At 41.2% G+C, this 17,161-nt stretch overlaps 2 protein-coding genes across 2 annotated transcripts in view; one reads left to right on the top strand and one right to left on the bottom strand.

Moving 5' to 3' along the window:
* The window catches only part of EVC2 (EvC ciliary complex subunit 2), a gene marked incomplete at its 5' end in the record, with an annotated part of 60,230 nt that extends 51,652 nt beyond the window's left edge, over positions 1–8,578 (bottom strand). The window contains 3 exon segments of the mRNA XM_084204319.1: positions 6,411–6,465; positions 8,359–8,541; positions 8,543–8,578. Of these exon segments, the coding sequence (XP_084060445.1) occupies positions 6,411–6,465; positions 8,359–8,541; positions 8,543–8,578 (274 nt within the window).
* A 115-nt stretch (positions 8,579–8,693) lies between these two features.
* EVC (EvC ciliary complex subunit 1) overlaps positions 8,694–17,161 on the top strand; it is a gene marked incomplete at its 5' end in the record, with an annotated part of 49,308 nt that continues 40,840 nt past the window's right edge. The window contains 5 exon segments of the mRNA XM_084203867.1: positions 8,694–8,864; positions 11,750–11,860; positions 14,245–14,328; positions 14,837–15,069; positions 16,011–16,095. Coding sequence (XP_084059993.1) covers positions 8,694–8,864; positions 11,750–11,860; positions 14,245–14,328; positions 14,837–15,069; positions 16,011–16,095 — 684 coding nt within the window.

Genomic DNA, 17,161 nt, shown 5'->3' with positions numbered 1-17,161 from the left:
GCTCAATATTATTCTCATTTATTACTCATTTTTAAATCAATTTTCAGCAATATACATTAAAATGAACAAAAACTCCCATTAAAAAGGCAAGTAATTTTTTGAAATGACTTTTCCATGAAAAAGCCTATTACATATTAATAAAATATGAAAAGCTGAAGACACTAAAATCTCATCAATATGAGTAGCAGCAGTTTTTTTGAAAAGCCACTGCTCTGTAAGAAGAACAATATAGGGAAATACAATTAGTTGCAAATAGAAAAGCATGGAAAGAGCATTCAGAACTGGACCCTTAAAAGGAGCCTTAAAGCATTAATGCACATGAATCACTGAAAAAAATTCTGTTAACAGGATGAATGAGATGTAATCCTCTTGCTTATAAACCCAGGTGGAGATGCACTTGGGGAGCTGCCCTGTCTTCCCAATGTTCGTTTGGAAGGGAGTAGCATATACTTGACTAAATTGTGAATATATAGGCCAGGGGAAGTTGGTGTCTATATTTTATGACCAGTTTTAATTAAATTCTCTAAGTTTTACTTAAGTATTTAAACCACTCTTAAACAATGTGACAGACTTGGACTAATTTAGGGACTGTAAAAACAACATGGCAAACTTGGTGAGAACAGGAATATGTAGAACTATAACAAATGTCCACATATCTTCGGGGTTGGAATTTTTTCAATAAGCCATGCATGGCTTATTTAAATTTCAAGACTAAGCAATGCTGCAAATCACTCAGAATTAAACCAGAGCTGAATTTTCAGTGCAGTACAAACCTGCTAAATACCAATTTGAGCACACCTGGCCATGACACTCCCCAGCAGATCCAAATATACTGTATCTCACCTCCAATGGCTTTAAACCTGTTTCTTTCTGACCATTGAATCAAGCCTCTTTGCATTTTTGTATAAATATATTCATACACTGAAAAAGATTAATTTTATATATGCTGTGTCTCTCATACATTAATGCAATGTGACCCCATTCCTATGAAAGTGGAGCACCAATTCTCCTTTTTGTTTTCTTGACTACAGGAAATGCACTTTACAGTAAAGAGAAACCCTCAACAAGCTTCTTTGTAGGGCTTTACAAGTCAGAAGTCAAAATGACAAAATGTATGAACTCTGTTGAGCAACTACTACCTTTAAAGTGCTTCTTGTTTAGCAGATCATTTCCTTCTGAATTTGGGATGAGGGTGGTCAGCCAACAAGAAGTGTGCAACTGCTTCATAGGGTATCTTTTGATCCTGTGTCCTGTGTAGTATAACATCTCCATGAGCACGCCCAGCTGCACTCTACATGTGACAGCAAAGCTTGATACTCTCCCTCTAAAGAGTATCAAATCCACAGGAACCAATTTAATTAACTGATCATGTTCCCTGACTGGGAATGAATCTCAGCATTACTAATTACACAGATGAGTCTGTTTTCAAGCCGTGCTTTGTCATCACTTACAATCCCAAGATAATGTTCTCAACTCTCAGCAGAAGTCTCCAGGCATGTTATTTGGCTGCTCCATCATCAGCAGCTGAAGTAGTTGAACTTTTTATGTTAAGCAGCCTCAACACTGATGATGATGACAAGGATGTTCCTGCAAATCCACTTGTATATTCCCAGTGGAAGGTTTTGCTTAAACAGATTCAACCAGTATGATGCATGTCCATACAGCAACTTGTGCCACTGCTTTTCTCCAGAATTTTTCTCATCCTTCCTATTAATTTTTAACATTATAGACTCTTCCATAATAGTCTGGATCCACTGCCAGTAAAGCTGCACTTTTCTGCGGCATTCTTGTTTCTAGTATTGATCGTCAATTAAATAAAATAACTTTTTCTGATCCACACATATTTAAATATCACTGGACCAGCTAATCTAAAAGAACTTAACTGCTTTTCCACATAACTTGCTGCATACTCAACATCAGCCAACATAATTGTATTTAGCAATTCACCTACTGTATCTTTTCAGGTAAGTTCTTATTGTAGATGTAGGATTGTAGATGTCTACTGGGTGCTTGAAAAGCTAGACTCTAAATAGCTGAGAAAGGATGGTACAGGCATAACATATTCTATCTTTTTCACATATATTCTAGATTTCTGTTCTGAAGCAGTTTTTTTTTTTTTTAACAAATAGATTAATCAGACTTTGGAAAATACTAACACTTGACTGCTGAAACCTTTCACTGAAAAGCCATGAGCTTTCTTTTGAAAGCTGCTCATAAGTGCAATTTGTTTCCATGGTGCCATCAACACTGCCCCTTCAGAGATGCATCCCAGTGCTGACAGTGACTCTGAGGTCTCTGTGTTCCTTCCACTCTTTTCTTCCTACAGCTTCAATCTTCATAATTTTTCTGACTGTTTTCAGAAAAGCCATTATCAGGCTGCAAGGTCATAATTTTCATTGGTTTCTAAACAGTAACAATTCCCACCCCATCTTGAAAGAAAATCTCTGAAACGCAGGGGAACATTTTCAGCTTTCCACACAGCCCAAGCAGCCCCTCTGAGCCGGGCTTGCCAGGCTGCCACCAGGCACTCCCTGACTACAGCGCCTCAGGCCAAAACATTTCACAGCAAGCAAACTACCAGAGCATGGGGCTTCATCTGGGGTTTTCCTGTAAACATCTCCAAAGATGCCAAATCAAACAGTTCATCATAGAAAGACATTTCACTTTCTTTTGAGCTGTGAGACAATATTACAATCTTTAAGAAAAAACTTTTTTTTTTTTATTAAGAATTCCCCTGTTTTACAAGGCATTATCAAGCTGTTAAATATTTTATCTTACTTTTAATTAGCACATTAATAAAATGTTTTCCCATGATTTAATTCTACATAAACTCAATACAAATGGATACATCAGAACCCTTCTTAAACTGCATATTCTTAGCTAATTACCAGTGCTGTTAGGTAGACTTTGTATTGAATTTCAAAATGAAAACACAAAAAACATATTAATATAGCTGCAACATCTGGAATATTGGTGTAACATTTTACCTCTCACATTCCTGTAGTATTCACTCAGTCCCCCACATGTGCATTCCACCACCTTATGAAATGACAATGCACAGTTGATCAGAGCAGTCTCTGCTACTTAATGTTCAATTTTCTTTGCTGTTCTCCCTAGGTCATTACTTGCCACTCCAGCTTTGTGCACTATTGCCTTGGGTGGTGACCTGTTGCTCTTCTGAGCTTCCAGCTGCCACACTCAAGGCACAGGCAATATGCTTAGGAAGGAGAGCACCCACTGCCAGCCCTCACTGCATTCACTTGCTGCTCAGGGAGCGCAAATACTGAGGATCTGACCCGGTACAAAAGGCACCTGCTGCATAAAGAGTGTGGTGGAAGTAGATCTGTGTTCATACAGACTGGGGTAGAAGGATGGGTATTTTAAGAAAAGAAATTTTCCCCTGATCATGGTCGGCACGCCGTCCTTGACTTTGAAATTAGTTCTGTGTAAGGACATGGACCTGGCCCAGCACAAGCCTTGACCACCAGACTCAGGGAGCTGAGTCCTGAACATGTCAGCGGCATCGACCACCCACCAGCAGAACTGCACACACAACATCACAGAAGTTAAGGTGAAGGTTACTCTTGGCTACAGCAATTAAACAGAATAAGAGAAAATTAAAAAAAAAATCTTACAATAGGTTCACATCAAAAACTCCAGTATGTCCTTAAGGCTTCTATACCTTTACAGCCCATTCTAAGCAGTAGAATGCCAAATTACAATAGGAAAGCAAAGACACTGACAAGTTTGTGAAATTTCAAGTTCAGAATTAAAAATGAGAAAAAAACCCCACCAATTTAACTAAGACATTAATTCTAATTTATGACTCTCAAGGGCTGAATATTTCAATTCAGATTCCAGAATCTCACTTGCTTACCCACCACAAATTTATCAGCGAAGCATTGAACAATTTTGCTTTCTTTCAGTGGGTAAGACAGGAGTGAAATATACTCGCTTGCTATATTTTTGTTGTTGTTGTTCTAAATTACTCCCTGTCTTGAAAACCATCCAGAATACAAGATCCAATTTGAAGTCCTTTCAATTACACACAACAATGAACAGGCAAAGGTAGCAATTTAGGGTATTCAGTTTTGAATGTTGCCATTAGCTCTTCTTGTTACAATGTCAAAGAAACTATGGGCATCAACAAGAAAAACCAAATCTACTTTCCAGGTCTGTTTTGAATAAATTACAGCAGACTCCAATATAGCTCTGAAAAATCCACTACGTTCCCCAGTCACAGGAATATTCTGGGATTGTGTTTTCTCATCTTATGGAGAAACAACTCGAAAAAGCTTCCAACAGAAACACTGAGATCAGTGTGCTGTCACAAACCATTTCACACTTCAGCACACTGCCAGTCTCAATGACAAAGGTTTTATGCATCTCTCTGCTTTCATCAAGAACTACTTCAGTAAAAACTTTTTCAGTAAAAACAATGTAGCACTCTGATTAGGCAAATCACTAAAACCATAAGTTTTAAATATGTTAAAAGTTGGTAATTACGAGAATGGGACAGTTTTCAGTTATAAAATGAAGCATATAATTCAGTGCTTGTAGCACTCATTTAACACATATATTTACCTACTCACAAAATGCCAGAATTTCACAGAATCACAATTATTGAGTTTGGAAATGACCCTTAAGATTAAGTCCAATTACAAACCTAGAGCTGAGCCACTAAACCATGTCCCAGAGCACACATCTTTTAGATACCTCCTGGGATGGCACAACGACTCAACCACTTGCTTGGGCAGCCTTTTCCAATGCCTGGTAACCCTTCCCATGAAGCCATTTCTCCTATTATCCAAACTAAATCTCCTCTGGCACAACCTGAGGCCATTTTGTCTCATCCTGTCACCTGTTACCTGAGAGAAGAGGCTGACCCCCACTTCACTACAACCCCCTTACAGGTATTACAGAAAGTGAGAGGGTCCCCCCCGAGGCTCCTCTCCAGGTTAATCAACCCCAGCTTCCTCAGCTGTTCCCCTCAAGACTCATTCTCCAGAGCCTTCACCAGCTTTGTTGCCTTCCTCTGGACACACCCCAGCACCTCAATGTCTTTCTTGTTGTGAGGGGCTAACTGAAGACAAGGTTTGAGATGTAGCCTCCCCAGTGTCCAATTCAGAGGGATGCAACTTCCCTCATCCTGCTGGCCATACTATTTTAACCACTAACAAAATGATACTGCATATCAAAATCCTCCACTTTTTTTTTAGGGGCAGAAAGTTTTTCTTAAGTAGAAAACCACACTCATTTCCTCTGTTGGTGGATGGTACATGAATAATTTGCAACCCATCACAAAGCAGGATGCACACAGCAGAGATGACATTGAATAAATACTGGAAAAAAACCAGCTCAGCAAATCTGAATTACTTGCTTTCATATTTAAATTAATAAACTCATTTGTGAATTAGCCATGGCACAGGGCAAAGAAATTAGAGGTATCTCACTTGATAACTGCTTCAAAGCATGTAATTGCTAGGCAAACACATGTCATGAAATAATCTCTTGGGGAACCATAGTGATGGAGAGGTTTGTTTAACAGAGTGTTGCCCCGTTAATGTGCTATATGAGGACATCCTAACCTTTATATTCATGTCTACCATGCTCAGATGAAGTAGAACACTATTTATAATACATACTTAGAAATTAAAGAACAGACTCAGAGAAACAAACAGAGTGTTTTTCTCAAATTTACATAAAGAGCCTGAGGCAGTCAGCCCTCAGATGCAGCTACACCAAGCTCAAAGTGACTTCTCTAAGTTTTGGGGTACCTTGTTTCAACAAGATTAGTCAACTACCACTGGAGATGTTCATTGTACCTGAGATCACTGACAAAAATACTTGATATCTGCTGTGAAGAGTTACCAGCATCCCAGCAGCACGTCTAGATCCACTATATCTATCAGTCTTTAACCAACAACATCTAACAGTCAAAGTGGTCCAGCCATTGCAGTTCCAGAGGTCTATAAAAATAGCTTCAAGAACAGGTATTGCAACACTGCTGGTAAATGCACAGGGGTTAAGCTAGCTTCTGAAAATGAACATCTTGATCAGCTTTAAATAGTCTGGGTTTTTCACAAACCTGGGAACTCTAGACATCAGAGGGTGCTCCCCTATACCATTATGTTTAATACTGAAAAAGGGCTCCTGAAAATGATTCAGAGCAGGGTATGAAATGAAGCCTTCTCACAAAGACTTCATTCTAGATGAGCCATTTAGTGAACCTAAAGAACCCTTGCTCCTAATTTCTGTGCAAACACTCCCCTGTAGCTCAAGACTGAGAGTCCCACTGATGTCAGCAGGCCACCAGGGTGCAGTTCCAGGACCCTGCTCATCTTCACACACATGCCTTGTGAGTCCTGGGACCCCACAATGCTGAAAAGAGAGAGGTAACAGTTGCATACCTGCCATTCCTAGGCATCCCATCTCTTTCTGAAGCCACAGATCATCTTCAAAAACCTGGAAGAGAGCAATTATAAAAAAACCTTCTTTTCATAAATATCTATTATTGAATTTTTACACTGAGTTTATGCTTCACAAACACACAGAAGCCTATCCTACAAAGCCTCGAGTTTCTCCAAAATTAACTATCAGAAGAGACACAACTTGGCTCTAGAGGTGTCCCACAGCTTGTTAAGCAGTATGAGGCTCTGCTGCCCAGTGTGGACATGCATGCTTGGGGCTCAAATTGTACTTACATTTCATATTATCAGGATGAGTCCCTGCACAATAGTGGAGCTGGGCTGCCTATTAGTTTGCTTTCACTAAATAATCCTTATTTTCATTTTCGTAGGCATATTTGAGCATGCAGGAAAATCTGATCAGTAGGAGGCAGCAGGAATGTGTCCACATTAGATGATCTAGCTCACTGACATTACACTCATTTTTCCTCCAGAGATCTACACAGAGCCTTTCAAAGGGGCCACAAGCTAAAACTGCAGCTTGCAAGGCAATCTGTGACAGCCTCCTGCCTGTGCCTGGACCACACAGACTGCTAGAGAAATTGCAGCTCAAAACATCAGTAGAAGAAACCAATGTTTTTAAGGAGTTTTATTGCCTAGTGTTTTGATCAAGATGCAATAGTCACACAAGCAAGTCTTGTTTATCAAAGATTCATCCTTGCAGGAGCTAATAGAGAGGTAGGAATGTGGGCAATCAACAGGGATCTAACTCAGCCTGGTGACATCAGCCACATTCACTGTTTCTGTTTGCTACCAAGCACTGCATGTGAGTAATGTTAAGTACTGACTTAAGTCAACACCACTGTTACAGTACAGCATGTTAAGGGCAATTTTCTTCTTTGCGTTCTTCTGGTAAAGTAATTGGGTGTGCTGTTTGTTGGTTTTGGGGAGGGTCCTGGTTTTGGGAGGGTTTTATTTGTTTGTTTTCCAGCAATACTATTTCCTGTTTATTAGTCTTTCTGTAATCCTACCAACAAACTACATTTGTAACTCACTCTAATCCCCACTGTACAGTAAGGGCAAAAGATAACTATGTCAACACATTTTGAGATGGCGTGACAGACACAAACCTAGATAAGGACAAAGAATGAACATAAAAGCTCCATCCTAACAGCTATTGCACTCCTCATTGGAGACTGACACCACTGAGCCGTGGTTCTGTGACTAGATAAACACTAAGGGCCACGGCTCAGAAGCACAGCGAAGCAGAGACACAGCATCATCAGGGTTGGAAGGGAACTCTGGAGATCATCTAGACCAATCCCCTGGTAAGGCACGGTCACTCAGAGCAGGTGACAGGAACACATCCAGGTGGGTCTGGAATGTCTCCAAGAAGGAGACTCCAAGACCTCTCTAGGGAGCAGAGGCAGTGCTCTGCCACCCTCAACGAAAAGAAGTTCTTCATGTTGAGGTGAAACAACTTCTGTTTTACTCTATGGTCATTGCTCCTTGTCTTGTCTCTGGCTACCATTGAAAAGAGTCTGGCACCATCCTCTTGATGCCCTTTGAGATATTTATATGTATTAATGAGATCCCAATTCAGTCTTCTCCTCTATAGAATGAACAGGCCCAGCTCCGGCAATCTCTCCTGCTAAGAGAGATGCTCCACATCCCTCATCGCTTCCGTGCCCTCTGCTGGACCCTCTCCATGCACTGAGGACCCTGTCCAGATCCTGTCGGCTTTCTCACCACGCCGGTGCCTGGCAGCTTCCCGGGCCGCTGCGCCCAGCTGCAGTGCCGGGGAAGCGGCCGCTGCCGGGCCGGGCCCCGCTCCCGAGCACGGCCCGCAGCGGGGGCTGCTGCACCGTCCCGCGGGCCCGCCCGGGGCCCGCCAGCGACCGCCGCGCCGAGGGGCCGCTCACCAGCCGCGCACCGCGGGCACAGCGCTTACCCCAGCCGCCGTCCGACCGCAGGGCTCCCGGGGCGCGCCCCGCCCGGTGCCCGCTGCGAGGGGCTGAGCGGGCGCGGAGGGGCCGCCGGGCAGCAGCGCCAGCAGCAGCCCGGCCAGCGGCCACCGCATGGCAGCGGGCGGACCCTCCGCGGGTGCGGACGGCGCCGCGCAGATTTCTCCAGGCGTTGCCCCGAATCAGGCCCGGCCTCAGCCGCCGCATCCACCCGCCATCGGTCTCCTCCCACCGCGGCGAGGGCGGAGGGGAGAGGGCCCCCGAGCAGCGGGACCTCCCCTCATGCCCTGCCCTCTCCTCGCCGCCGGCCGGGCCCCGTGCGATGGCGGCGGTCGAGGGCTGCCTGCGGGCCGTAGGGCTGCAGTTCTGGGCGGACTCGCTGCAGGCCCTGCCCGCCCTGCTGGCTCCTGCCGCGCTGCTGGGGCTGCTGCTGGGCGCCGCCGCCGCCGCCCTGCTCTGCCGCTGTGCGCTCGGGCCGCGCCGGGGCGGAGAGGTACGCGGGGCCGGCGGGGAGGGAGGCCCGGGGAAGCAGGAGTGCTTCGCGGAGGTTTGAAGGGCGGAGGGCCCGGGAGGAGTCGCCCGCCGGCTTTGCCCGCTGCACAGGACAGCCGGGGCTGCCTCGGGGCGAGCGGCGCGGCGGGGTGCGCGCTGCAGCGGGCGTGGGTGCGGAGCCCCGTAATTCCTGCCACACCTCTGCTGGAAAACTTTCACTACTTCCTTTTAATAGTTGCTGAAAGAAATGGACAAACTCTAAAAGGAGGCTGGTGAAAGTGTTGAAGTGTTCTGAGTGTTGCCCCCCTGGCCTGTATCTCTAACATATGTGACCTGCAAGTTGCTCCTCGCAACCACCGCTTCGTGTACGAGGCAGTGTTGCTCTTGGGGATAATAGAAGTTGTACCTGGTTTGCAGAAGCTTTGTGAGATAATTGAAAATAAACGCCGGTTTTTATCCTGAAGCAGTAATTTCATTTCCAAAGTTTTTTACAGACTTTTCCAAAGTTCATGTTACAACACAGCACAGAGTATTAGTACTAACCCACAGTAATAACTGCACTGAGGATATGCATATAGATACCTAAAGAAATAAAGGAGCCTGAGCACTGCTGACGGTTTGCTTGATGCCAGACTAACAGGGTTTTCTAAAGTGTGTGATTTTGTTAATAACATACTTCTTGTTCTCTTTTAAGTACTGTGGTTCATATCTTTTTTATTTAATAATGTTTGTTTGGACTCAAAGGTTGCAGAGGCAGCCCGCACCCACCGAACCAGGCAGGCACCCATCTAGCAGGCAGATATATTTTCTTAGAATTGTTATTGATTTATGCTTTATTCTCCCATCGCACTTAGACCCAGGTCATGCTGGACTGACTGGATGTAGCAGTGGTTGGTGCTGGCACAGCAGGGGGATTTGGAGTTCTGCAGGGAGTTCTGACAGCCTGCAAGTGTGGGGTCTGTTCCTGCTTGGTTTTTCACCACACCTTTTCTGACTTATAACAGCTCTGCTGCATGTGTGTATCTGCTAGTGTTGATCATCATTAAACATGACATAGGAGACAAATTCTCTAGCTCCCAACTACTTTTAAGTTGGAGGATTGAAGTTCTGTTTGAAGCCAGACATTAGGTTAGTAATGGAGGCGCTTCAAATGCTGGATCAATGTGCAAGTACAAGCCCTTCTGATTCAATTGTTCATTTTCCATGCCTTAATAGGTGTATCTTTATTGTACTGCTACTGCCAACTCAAATGTGCAATTTTGTCCTTTATGTCATATATGTCAATAGGGAATAGAAACTGTCAGCTCTCCCTGGTCTGGATATTCAGATGCATTTAGATGTTTAAATGCTATTAAAATCAATGCTGCTGCGGTAAAAGGGTTATTTATTTTGAAAGAAAAATAAACTGCTTGCTGGTGTATACAGAGCACATTGCAGGGTGGGAAGATTGTATCCTGTGGGTCCGATTTCCCTAGTTGAACAGGGCAACCTTAGGCTGTTCCTCCTTCCCACTACCTGCCCCAGCAATGCTGTGGAGCAAGCAGGTGCTGAACTGCACCTGTTGCAGCTTTCTGTATCCAAAGAAAAGCAGGGATAGCTTTCCTGAGTATATGTTCCATCCCAAGCAGCTGAATTATCCTTAGCATGGTAGCAGGGCAAGTACCTGGAGTCTGAAGCACCTTTAAGCATCACAGTAAGTCAACACATTTGTCAGCCTCAGTTAATCTCACTCAGCCTAAATTATAGCCTAAGTTATAATAGTTTTAACTATTTTATAGATCACAGCCCAAATCTATGAGACTTGGAGGCATGAAGGATTCATAAGTCCCTTATTTGTTGATTTGTACATAGGATACACTGGGATAGTTTTAAGAAGAACTCTTTACCATGGTAACAAATAAATTACAAGATTGCTCAGGGAGATTTGTAGCTGGTTTTTTCTCATAAGTAGATTTTTAGGAACCAGCATCTGCGCTTCAGCACATCTAAAAGGCTAACCCAAAACTATAATTGAATTATTGCACCCTCTAAGATCCAGAGGTGACAGAGGCAAGTCGTACAGGATTGTGTTCCAAAGCTGGGCTGTTCTCTGTGTTCTGGGAAAATGGACTGCTTTACATACCAAATGGCCAGTGGATTGAAGACCTGAAAAAGAATTTTAAAAGTAATCCATGTAGTGTGGCTGCTATCTTTTCCTTCACAAAAAAAAAAATCCTTCCAATGCTGTGTTTGGAGGGAGGCACATTACTGTTGTTTTCTGATCACTATAGTGTGTAGGGAAGATCATGTGTTAGCAGGAGTTCTCATTGTCACACAGTATCTGTGTCCCTACCAGTGGCTGTTTGTGTTTGTGATGTAAGGCCAATAATATGGGGTGCTTTTGGGGAAGAAAGGTGATGAACATTTTCTGATGGCTACTTCTCCCTGACAGGAACTTCCACACACATAAAGCTTCTTTTAGGAAGTTTGTCTCATGGCCAGGGACAAAAAATACTTAGCATTCTCTTTATTGCTGGTAATTACAGACAGTTTTAGTTAACTTGCTGTAATTGAGATGTTTGAGCTCAGGCCATAAGGTTGACTCCAAAGTCTGTAGTATGACATTTTCAGAACAGATGGATTGATTTGACAGGTTCACAGCCTCTTAAAACTTTTTTAGAATAAAATTCTACTTCTGGAATGACAAATTTAAAAGTTCATTAATTTTAATTATTCCTTTCTGAATATGTAAAATTTTCATCCCTTTTCAGATTGTATTTTTCCAAAAGTTTCAACTAATACTGGAATAATTTTCATGATGGAGACATGAATGTATCCAGGCTGCAGTTTCCATTTAACCTGCATGATCTCAAGTGTTACATTTTGTGTTTTCTCTTGGAATTTCAGAAAGATGATTCTCAACGACTTCTGGAAAGCTTCAACACTGATGAAAAAGAGCACACACTCACGAAAAGTAAAGCAGAACCCTATACGTCAAAAGAGGAGATGGTGCTGGAGGTAAAGCTCTGCTCTTGTAGGTGGATGTCCATTTGCTGCATGTAGCAGTGAGCATGTTCAGGGCCTGCTCCAAATTGTCTTAATTTTAGTGGCTTTGGAGAGAGACTTTTAAAAGTGTTCAGAAAAAGTGCAAGATGGAGAGTGGGAGTTGATTGCTGCTTATGAATGCAACCATTTCGAGCACTTATTCCCCTTATGAATTCCATTTCTCCTGAGGCACTCTTTGGATATTTTAATCAAGATCCTGAGTTCTTTTTGGACAGAGACTTCTTTGCTTTCATCTCTATGTTTTCCTTAGTTTCAAAAGGCTGATGGGATAAATTAACACTATTAACATAAGAAAAGGTTTCTAAGTACTGAAAGACCACTGTGGTGAGCTGGGATTCAAAGACGATTAGAGAATTTGTGAAAAAAAGTAGAAATATAAACTTAACAACTCACTCTCAATGGAAATATCAAGTAACTTGAGTAGGTTTTTTTTTTATAGTCCCAGAATAACTGGAGAACCAGTCCTACTGTGTAGTCATTAGATCACTATCTTTCACCCAAAGCTGATTTGACTGGTCTTGCTGGAGCTAAAGATTGTGATTTAAACTGCTCTTTTAAAAATGTGCAATTCAGCTGGTTCATTCAGTCTATTATACATAAGTTAATTTCATGGATAAAATGTCAGTCATAACCAGCCAGTCTAGTGCTTAGCTTGTAGCAAGAGCTGATTTCAAGAAAATATTATTGTTAACATTGAAACTGTTGGTTGAAATCCTGACAGGTAATGAATCTTCATTTCACCTTTGTGATCAGGAGTGGTGACAAAACATGCTTGGTCATTTTGCTTGAGTTAAAGTAGAATATAACAAGTGAGCATGGATTAGGCTATTTTTTGAAGTGTATATGTTGTGGGAGAGCTTACACAATTTTACATCTTCATGCTTATTACCAGTGTTTTTGAAATGGAATCACAGTCTTTTAAAGGTGATAATTCACAACTCTATCCATTTCCATAGCATGGCTCATTTATAAGACATTAAGAGGTAACCTTGTTATTTGAGGGGACTTTCTCCCACATATCTGTCTAACTACTGAAATTATATGTATTTTTTTTCTACTAATTTGTTCCAATTTCCAGAAGCTTTTGCTGTTACTAGCATCAAATTGACATTTTATGAAGAAGCATAGATGGAAAATGCTTTTAATTAGGTTAGAGCACTTCAGAAAAACAGATATTTTCATTCTGAGACTTTTCACATTGCAATAATACCATAATTACTGTATTAATAATAATTGTGTGTTACTTATGCCTGCTGAGAAGCAGGATGGGTTAGTTCTAGCACACTGCAATACAGCTTTCCAGCTTTGCACTGGCTGCTCTGCCTCCAGTCACTGCAGGGCAGTAGCTCTGTCTACTCCTGTCCCTGATGAGATACTGCAGTGCTGGGACTGCTCATCAGAGACAACTTTATCAGGAAACTTTATCAGTAAACTCAAAAATGGAAAGAAATGAAATGGAGATGAAAAAGTGCAGTGGTAGATGTCCAGTGAATTACATAGTTTGCTCTTCTCTTTCAATTTCCATTTTTAGACTCTATTAGTGCTTTGATATTTCCTACAAAAAGCTTTATGAAAAACCCTGTGTTTTGACAAATCAGTCTTTCATATGACAAAACCAAAAGAGATAAAATAGGAAGTCCTGGTGCTTGAATTTACACATTTTATCTGCTACTTATAGCCAAACTTTTATTAAGCCATTTCTAACCTCTCAAAACAAATTATGATCCCATTGCTCCGGCATATAGAAAAAGGAAGTAACAGAAAGTCAGATTATGTGATACAGAAAATTGTGTGGAAAGAATTCACTATCTATTAAAAGTTCATTGGAAAAACATGGTTATTTTTCCTAGATTTTGGGTAAGGGTTGTATTGTATTATATAAGTTTTTCCTGGGACAAAATGATTACTGTGTTTGCTTAATTTCTTGTTTCTTTATTTAAAATGAAAGACGGAATTTCTGGCCATGATGATATCTGTGTAGTTTATTATCCTTTAGTATAGTCTCATTTGTAAAATCTTTAGCTGTTGCTAAGGGTATGGAGGTGGTGACAAGATACAAAATGAAAATACCTTGCAAATACCAGATACTACCTATTTTCTCCTGGAGAATTAAAAATATTTTGTAGCAGTGGTAATGACAAGAATTCCTTTTTCAAGTTTTCCTACTTGGAATGAGCCTTATGAGAAGACTTTTTGCACCAAAGCAGGGACAATCAATAAACAGTTATCAATAGGAGCATTTAAGTTGTGTAACAAAAAGGAGCACACGATACTTAAAGTGAATAATTGCCAGATCTGCTGTTGTTCTCAAATGTATTTTGTTCTTTTCCATACAGGAAGGTGAGTCTCCTCTGAACAGTAACATTGCAGCATTTGCATTAAAGGCAAAAGTGATCTATCCCATCAACCAGAAATTTAGGGTAAGGTTGTCGATTCTACTTGAAAAAATTAATGGCAATCATTCTGTGTTAGAGTAAATTGCAGAGTCAAGTAATGGAAGAAAATTTACTGCCAATCTGCTTAACAGGGATCTTTTTTTTATAGTCCATTGACTCAGGGCTTATTTTGTAAGGTGTCAGCTGCTTTCAGCTCCCCTTCATTGCTGGAACCTGCAATGCTTTACCTGGTGTCCAGTCAATTTTCACTGTATTTAAGAGAGCCTGTCTGTCCCTTAACATTCATGGAAGTTGGATCTGTCTAAGGAGCCATAAGAACAACACAACAAGGATTCTAAAAGGGAAAGCATGCACCAAGCAGCCAACTACAACAGAAGAATGCTTTCCTGGGCAATGCAAAAGCCTCTTATGTACATGGAAACACTTTTGCTGTGTATACTGTTTAATTTTTCCCTTAAAAAGTAAATACTGAAAATTGATGTGGTATTTGTCTCCTTGTTAATTGACCTTGTGAATTTCCTTTGACTCGTAGCCTTTGGCAGATGGCTCATCCAATCCATCTTTGCATGAGAATCCAAAACAAGCAGTTCTGCCGAATCAAGTGGTGGAGACATCCCTGTCAGGCAGCCTGGGATCCCTGAGCCAGGGAGACAAAGAGGACTGTAGCTCCTCCACAACAATACATTCCACAACAAGCGATGACAGGTTTCAGGCCCGAGCCTTTCTAAAGGTGGCCAGCTTCCCTGAAGTGCTGACATGTGAGAGGTAAGCATAAACCTGCCCTTGTTTGATCAATTCCTGTGTTTTTAGGACAGTCAATCAAGGTGAAAGGCTGGGCATGAATGCACACAGTCACCACATCAGGACAGGGTTATCTGCTTATAACCCTAAAAAAGTTGTTGGGAGATTAATACATTAAGCTGTTGGAAGTCATCCTGTTCTTGGTGAAATTTTGGGAATCAGAGCTGGCCAAAAGCTGTCTCGTAAAGGGTGTGTAACTGTTAGGATAAGGAGATGTCTTTGTTATGTCTTGTATGCTCAGTTCATGGATATATGTTAGGATATATGATATTACAGTGCTGGGGATGGAGCTCTCTGTACTGTGCAATGACATCTCACGCTGCAGGTGCCTTGAGAACACTGAGTGTTCTGTTCTCTCTGTTTTAGTGGGTACTACTCATGTCTTACTCTGGGAAAACAGTTCCTCTCTGACACTGCTGATGAGCAGTTAGAGGTAATTGAAGTGGACTGTCAGCTCTGATTTCCTTTCAGCTGCACCATGGCAAGGTACCCCTAGATGAATACATGTGTCTGCACTCTCATTAGCAAGAATAACAAAATCATATTTGTGTCCCAGGTACTGGGAAAGGTACTAGCAATGAAGAATGTGTACAAAATATCCACTCTTACTATGGCTGTTTCAATTTAAAGCCACGTTTTCCCTGATTGTATCCACTCATGCCTATGTTCACCTTGTCTTTTTCTAGAGGAGACTGCAGTGCCGACTTTATTAAACGCTCTATGTTTTGTTTGGTTTTACATACAGAAATCTTTTCTGAAAAAGGAGGCAATGTAGAAATAAAGTTATTCTGTTTAGGGGCAGTGTTTTTAGGAGGATCTAGTGGTTAAATGAAACTTATATTGTGTTGTCTTCTTGTGTATATGTCATTTAGATTGCTATTAATGCATTTTAATCTTTGTTTTAGTTTTGATGTTAAGCTCTGCCTTTGCAGTCTTACTTTACAAGATCTCATGCTTCTTGATACTGAACTCAGAAAAGAAAAAAATGTGGTAGGTATTATATCTCATTTATAGCTCATTGTTTTGAACATCTTAGTTGAATATTAGTTTAGGAAATAACGTAAACAGCTGGCTAGGTGAGATATAGTGCAGCAGAGCTGCATTTCCACATTATTGACTTTTTTTTCCTCCTACTCTGCATATATATGAGCTTCCTAAGGAAGTAAAATATGATGAAGCATACTGGTCTGTAAAATACCAATATAGCAAATACAAAAAATTGGTTTTAAACATTACTCCAGAGATTAACATGCAGCACTTGAGGCTACAAGAAGAGGTAATAAATTATTTAATAGGTGAGTTTGTCTTAAGGACAAACTTGCTTGTTTGTGTGTTGCGACTCCAAAGACTTAAAGCTTTTGGGATAAAATGGAAAATTCAGTTCATCTGAATCAGTGCCATTGTGGCAAGTACAATCATTCTGAATTTTTACAATTGTAGGATTAAGGTACCATTTAAACCATAGATAACTACCTGCATCAAGTCACAGCATCCAAAACTAACAAGGAAAAAAAAAGAAAAAAAAAAAGGTATTAGGATTATTAAGATTATGGGATATTCAGTAATGATTGTTTGTGGTGCCCAGCCTTGATCAGCACCATTACTGCTACTGAGGTTTAGCTCAGTAAATACAAATCTGGACATAAACTCTACAACTTTTTCCTCCCCTCTTTTCTTGAGCTCTGTTTCAACAAAAATGGTAATTTCTGTTATAATTTACCAAATCCACTGAGAATATTTCAATGTGGATTTTCTGAACAAATTTCTACACAAGCCAAAGGAGGAAACAGAAAAGTAAACCTGGGAAGCAGTTTCTCATCTGATGAATTATCCACATCTAGTTAGATGAGAAAGGAAACTTGTGATCAGATTCCAGAAGGAAGTTTAGTGTGGTTATAGAAGGTTGAACTTGATGTCAAAGTTAATAAGCAATTTCTAAAGGAAGGTAAATAGCAACATAGTGATGTAATCACAGAAACACAGAGAAAATGAGCACTTAAAACGCTTTGTGTCCCACTAGAAATTCCCACAAAGGAATTAGACCTTTAGCTGAATA

The sequence above is a fragment of the Fringilla coelebs genome, assembly GCF_963513975.1.
Source record: "Fringilla coelebs genome assembly, chromosome: 4".
NCBI lineage: Eukaryota > Metazoa > Chordata > Aves > Passeriformes > Fringillidae > Fringilla > Fringilla coelebs.
Note: the sequence above shows the minus strand (reverse complement) of the source record. Positions and strands in the feature narration are given on the sequence as shown.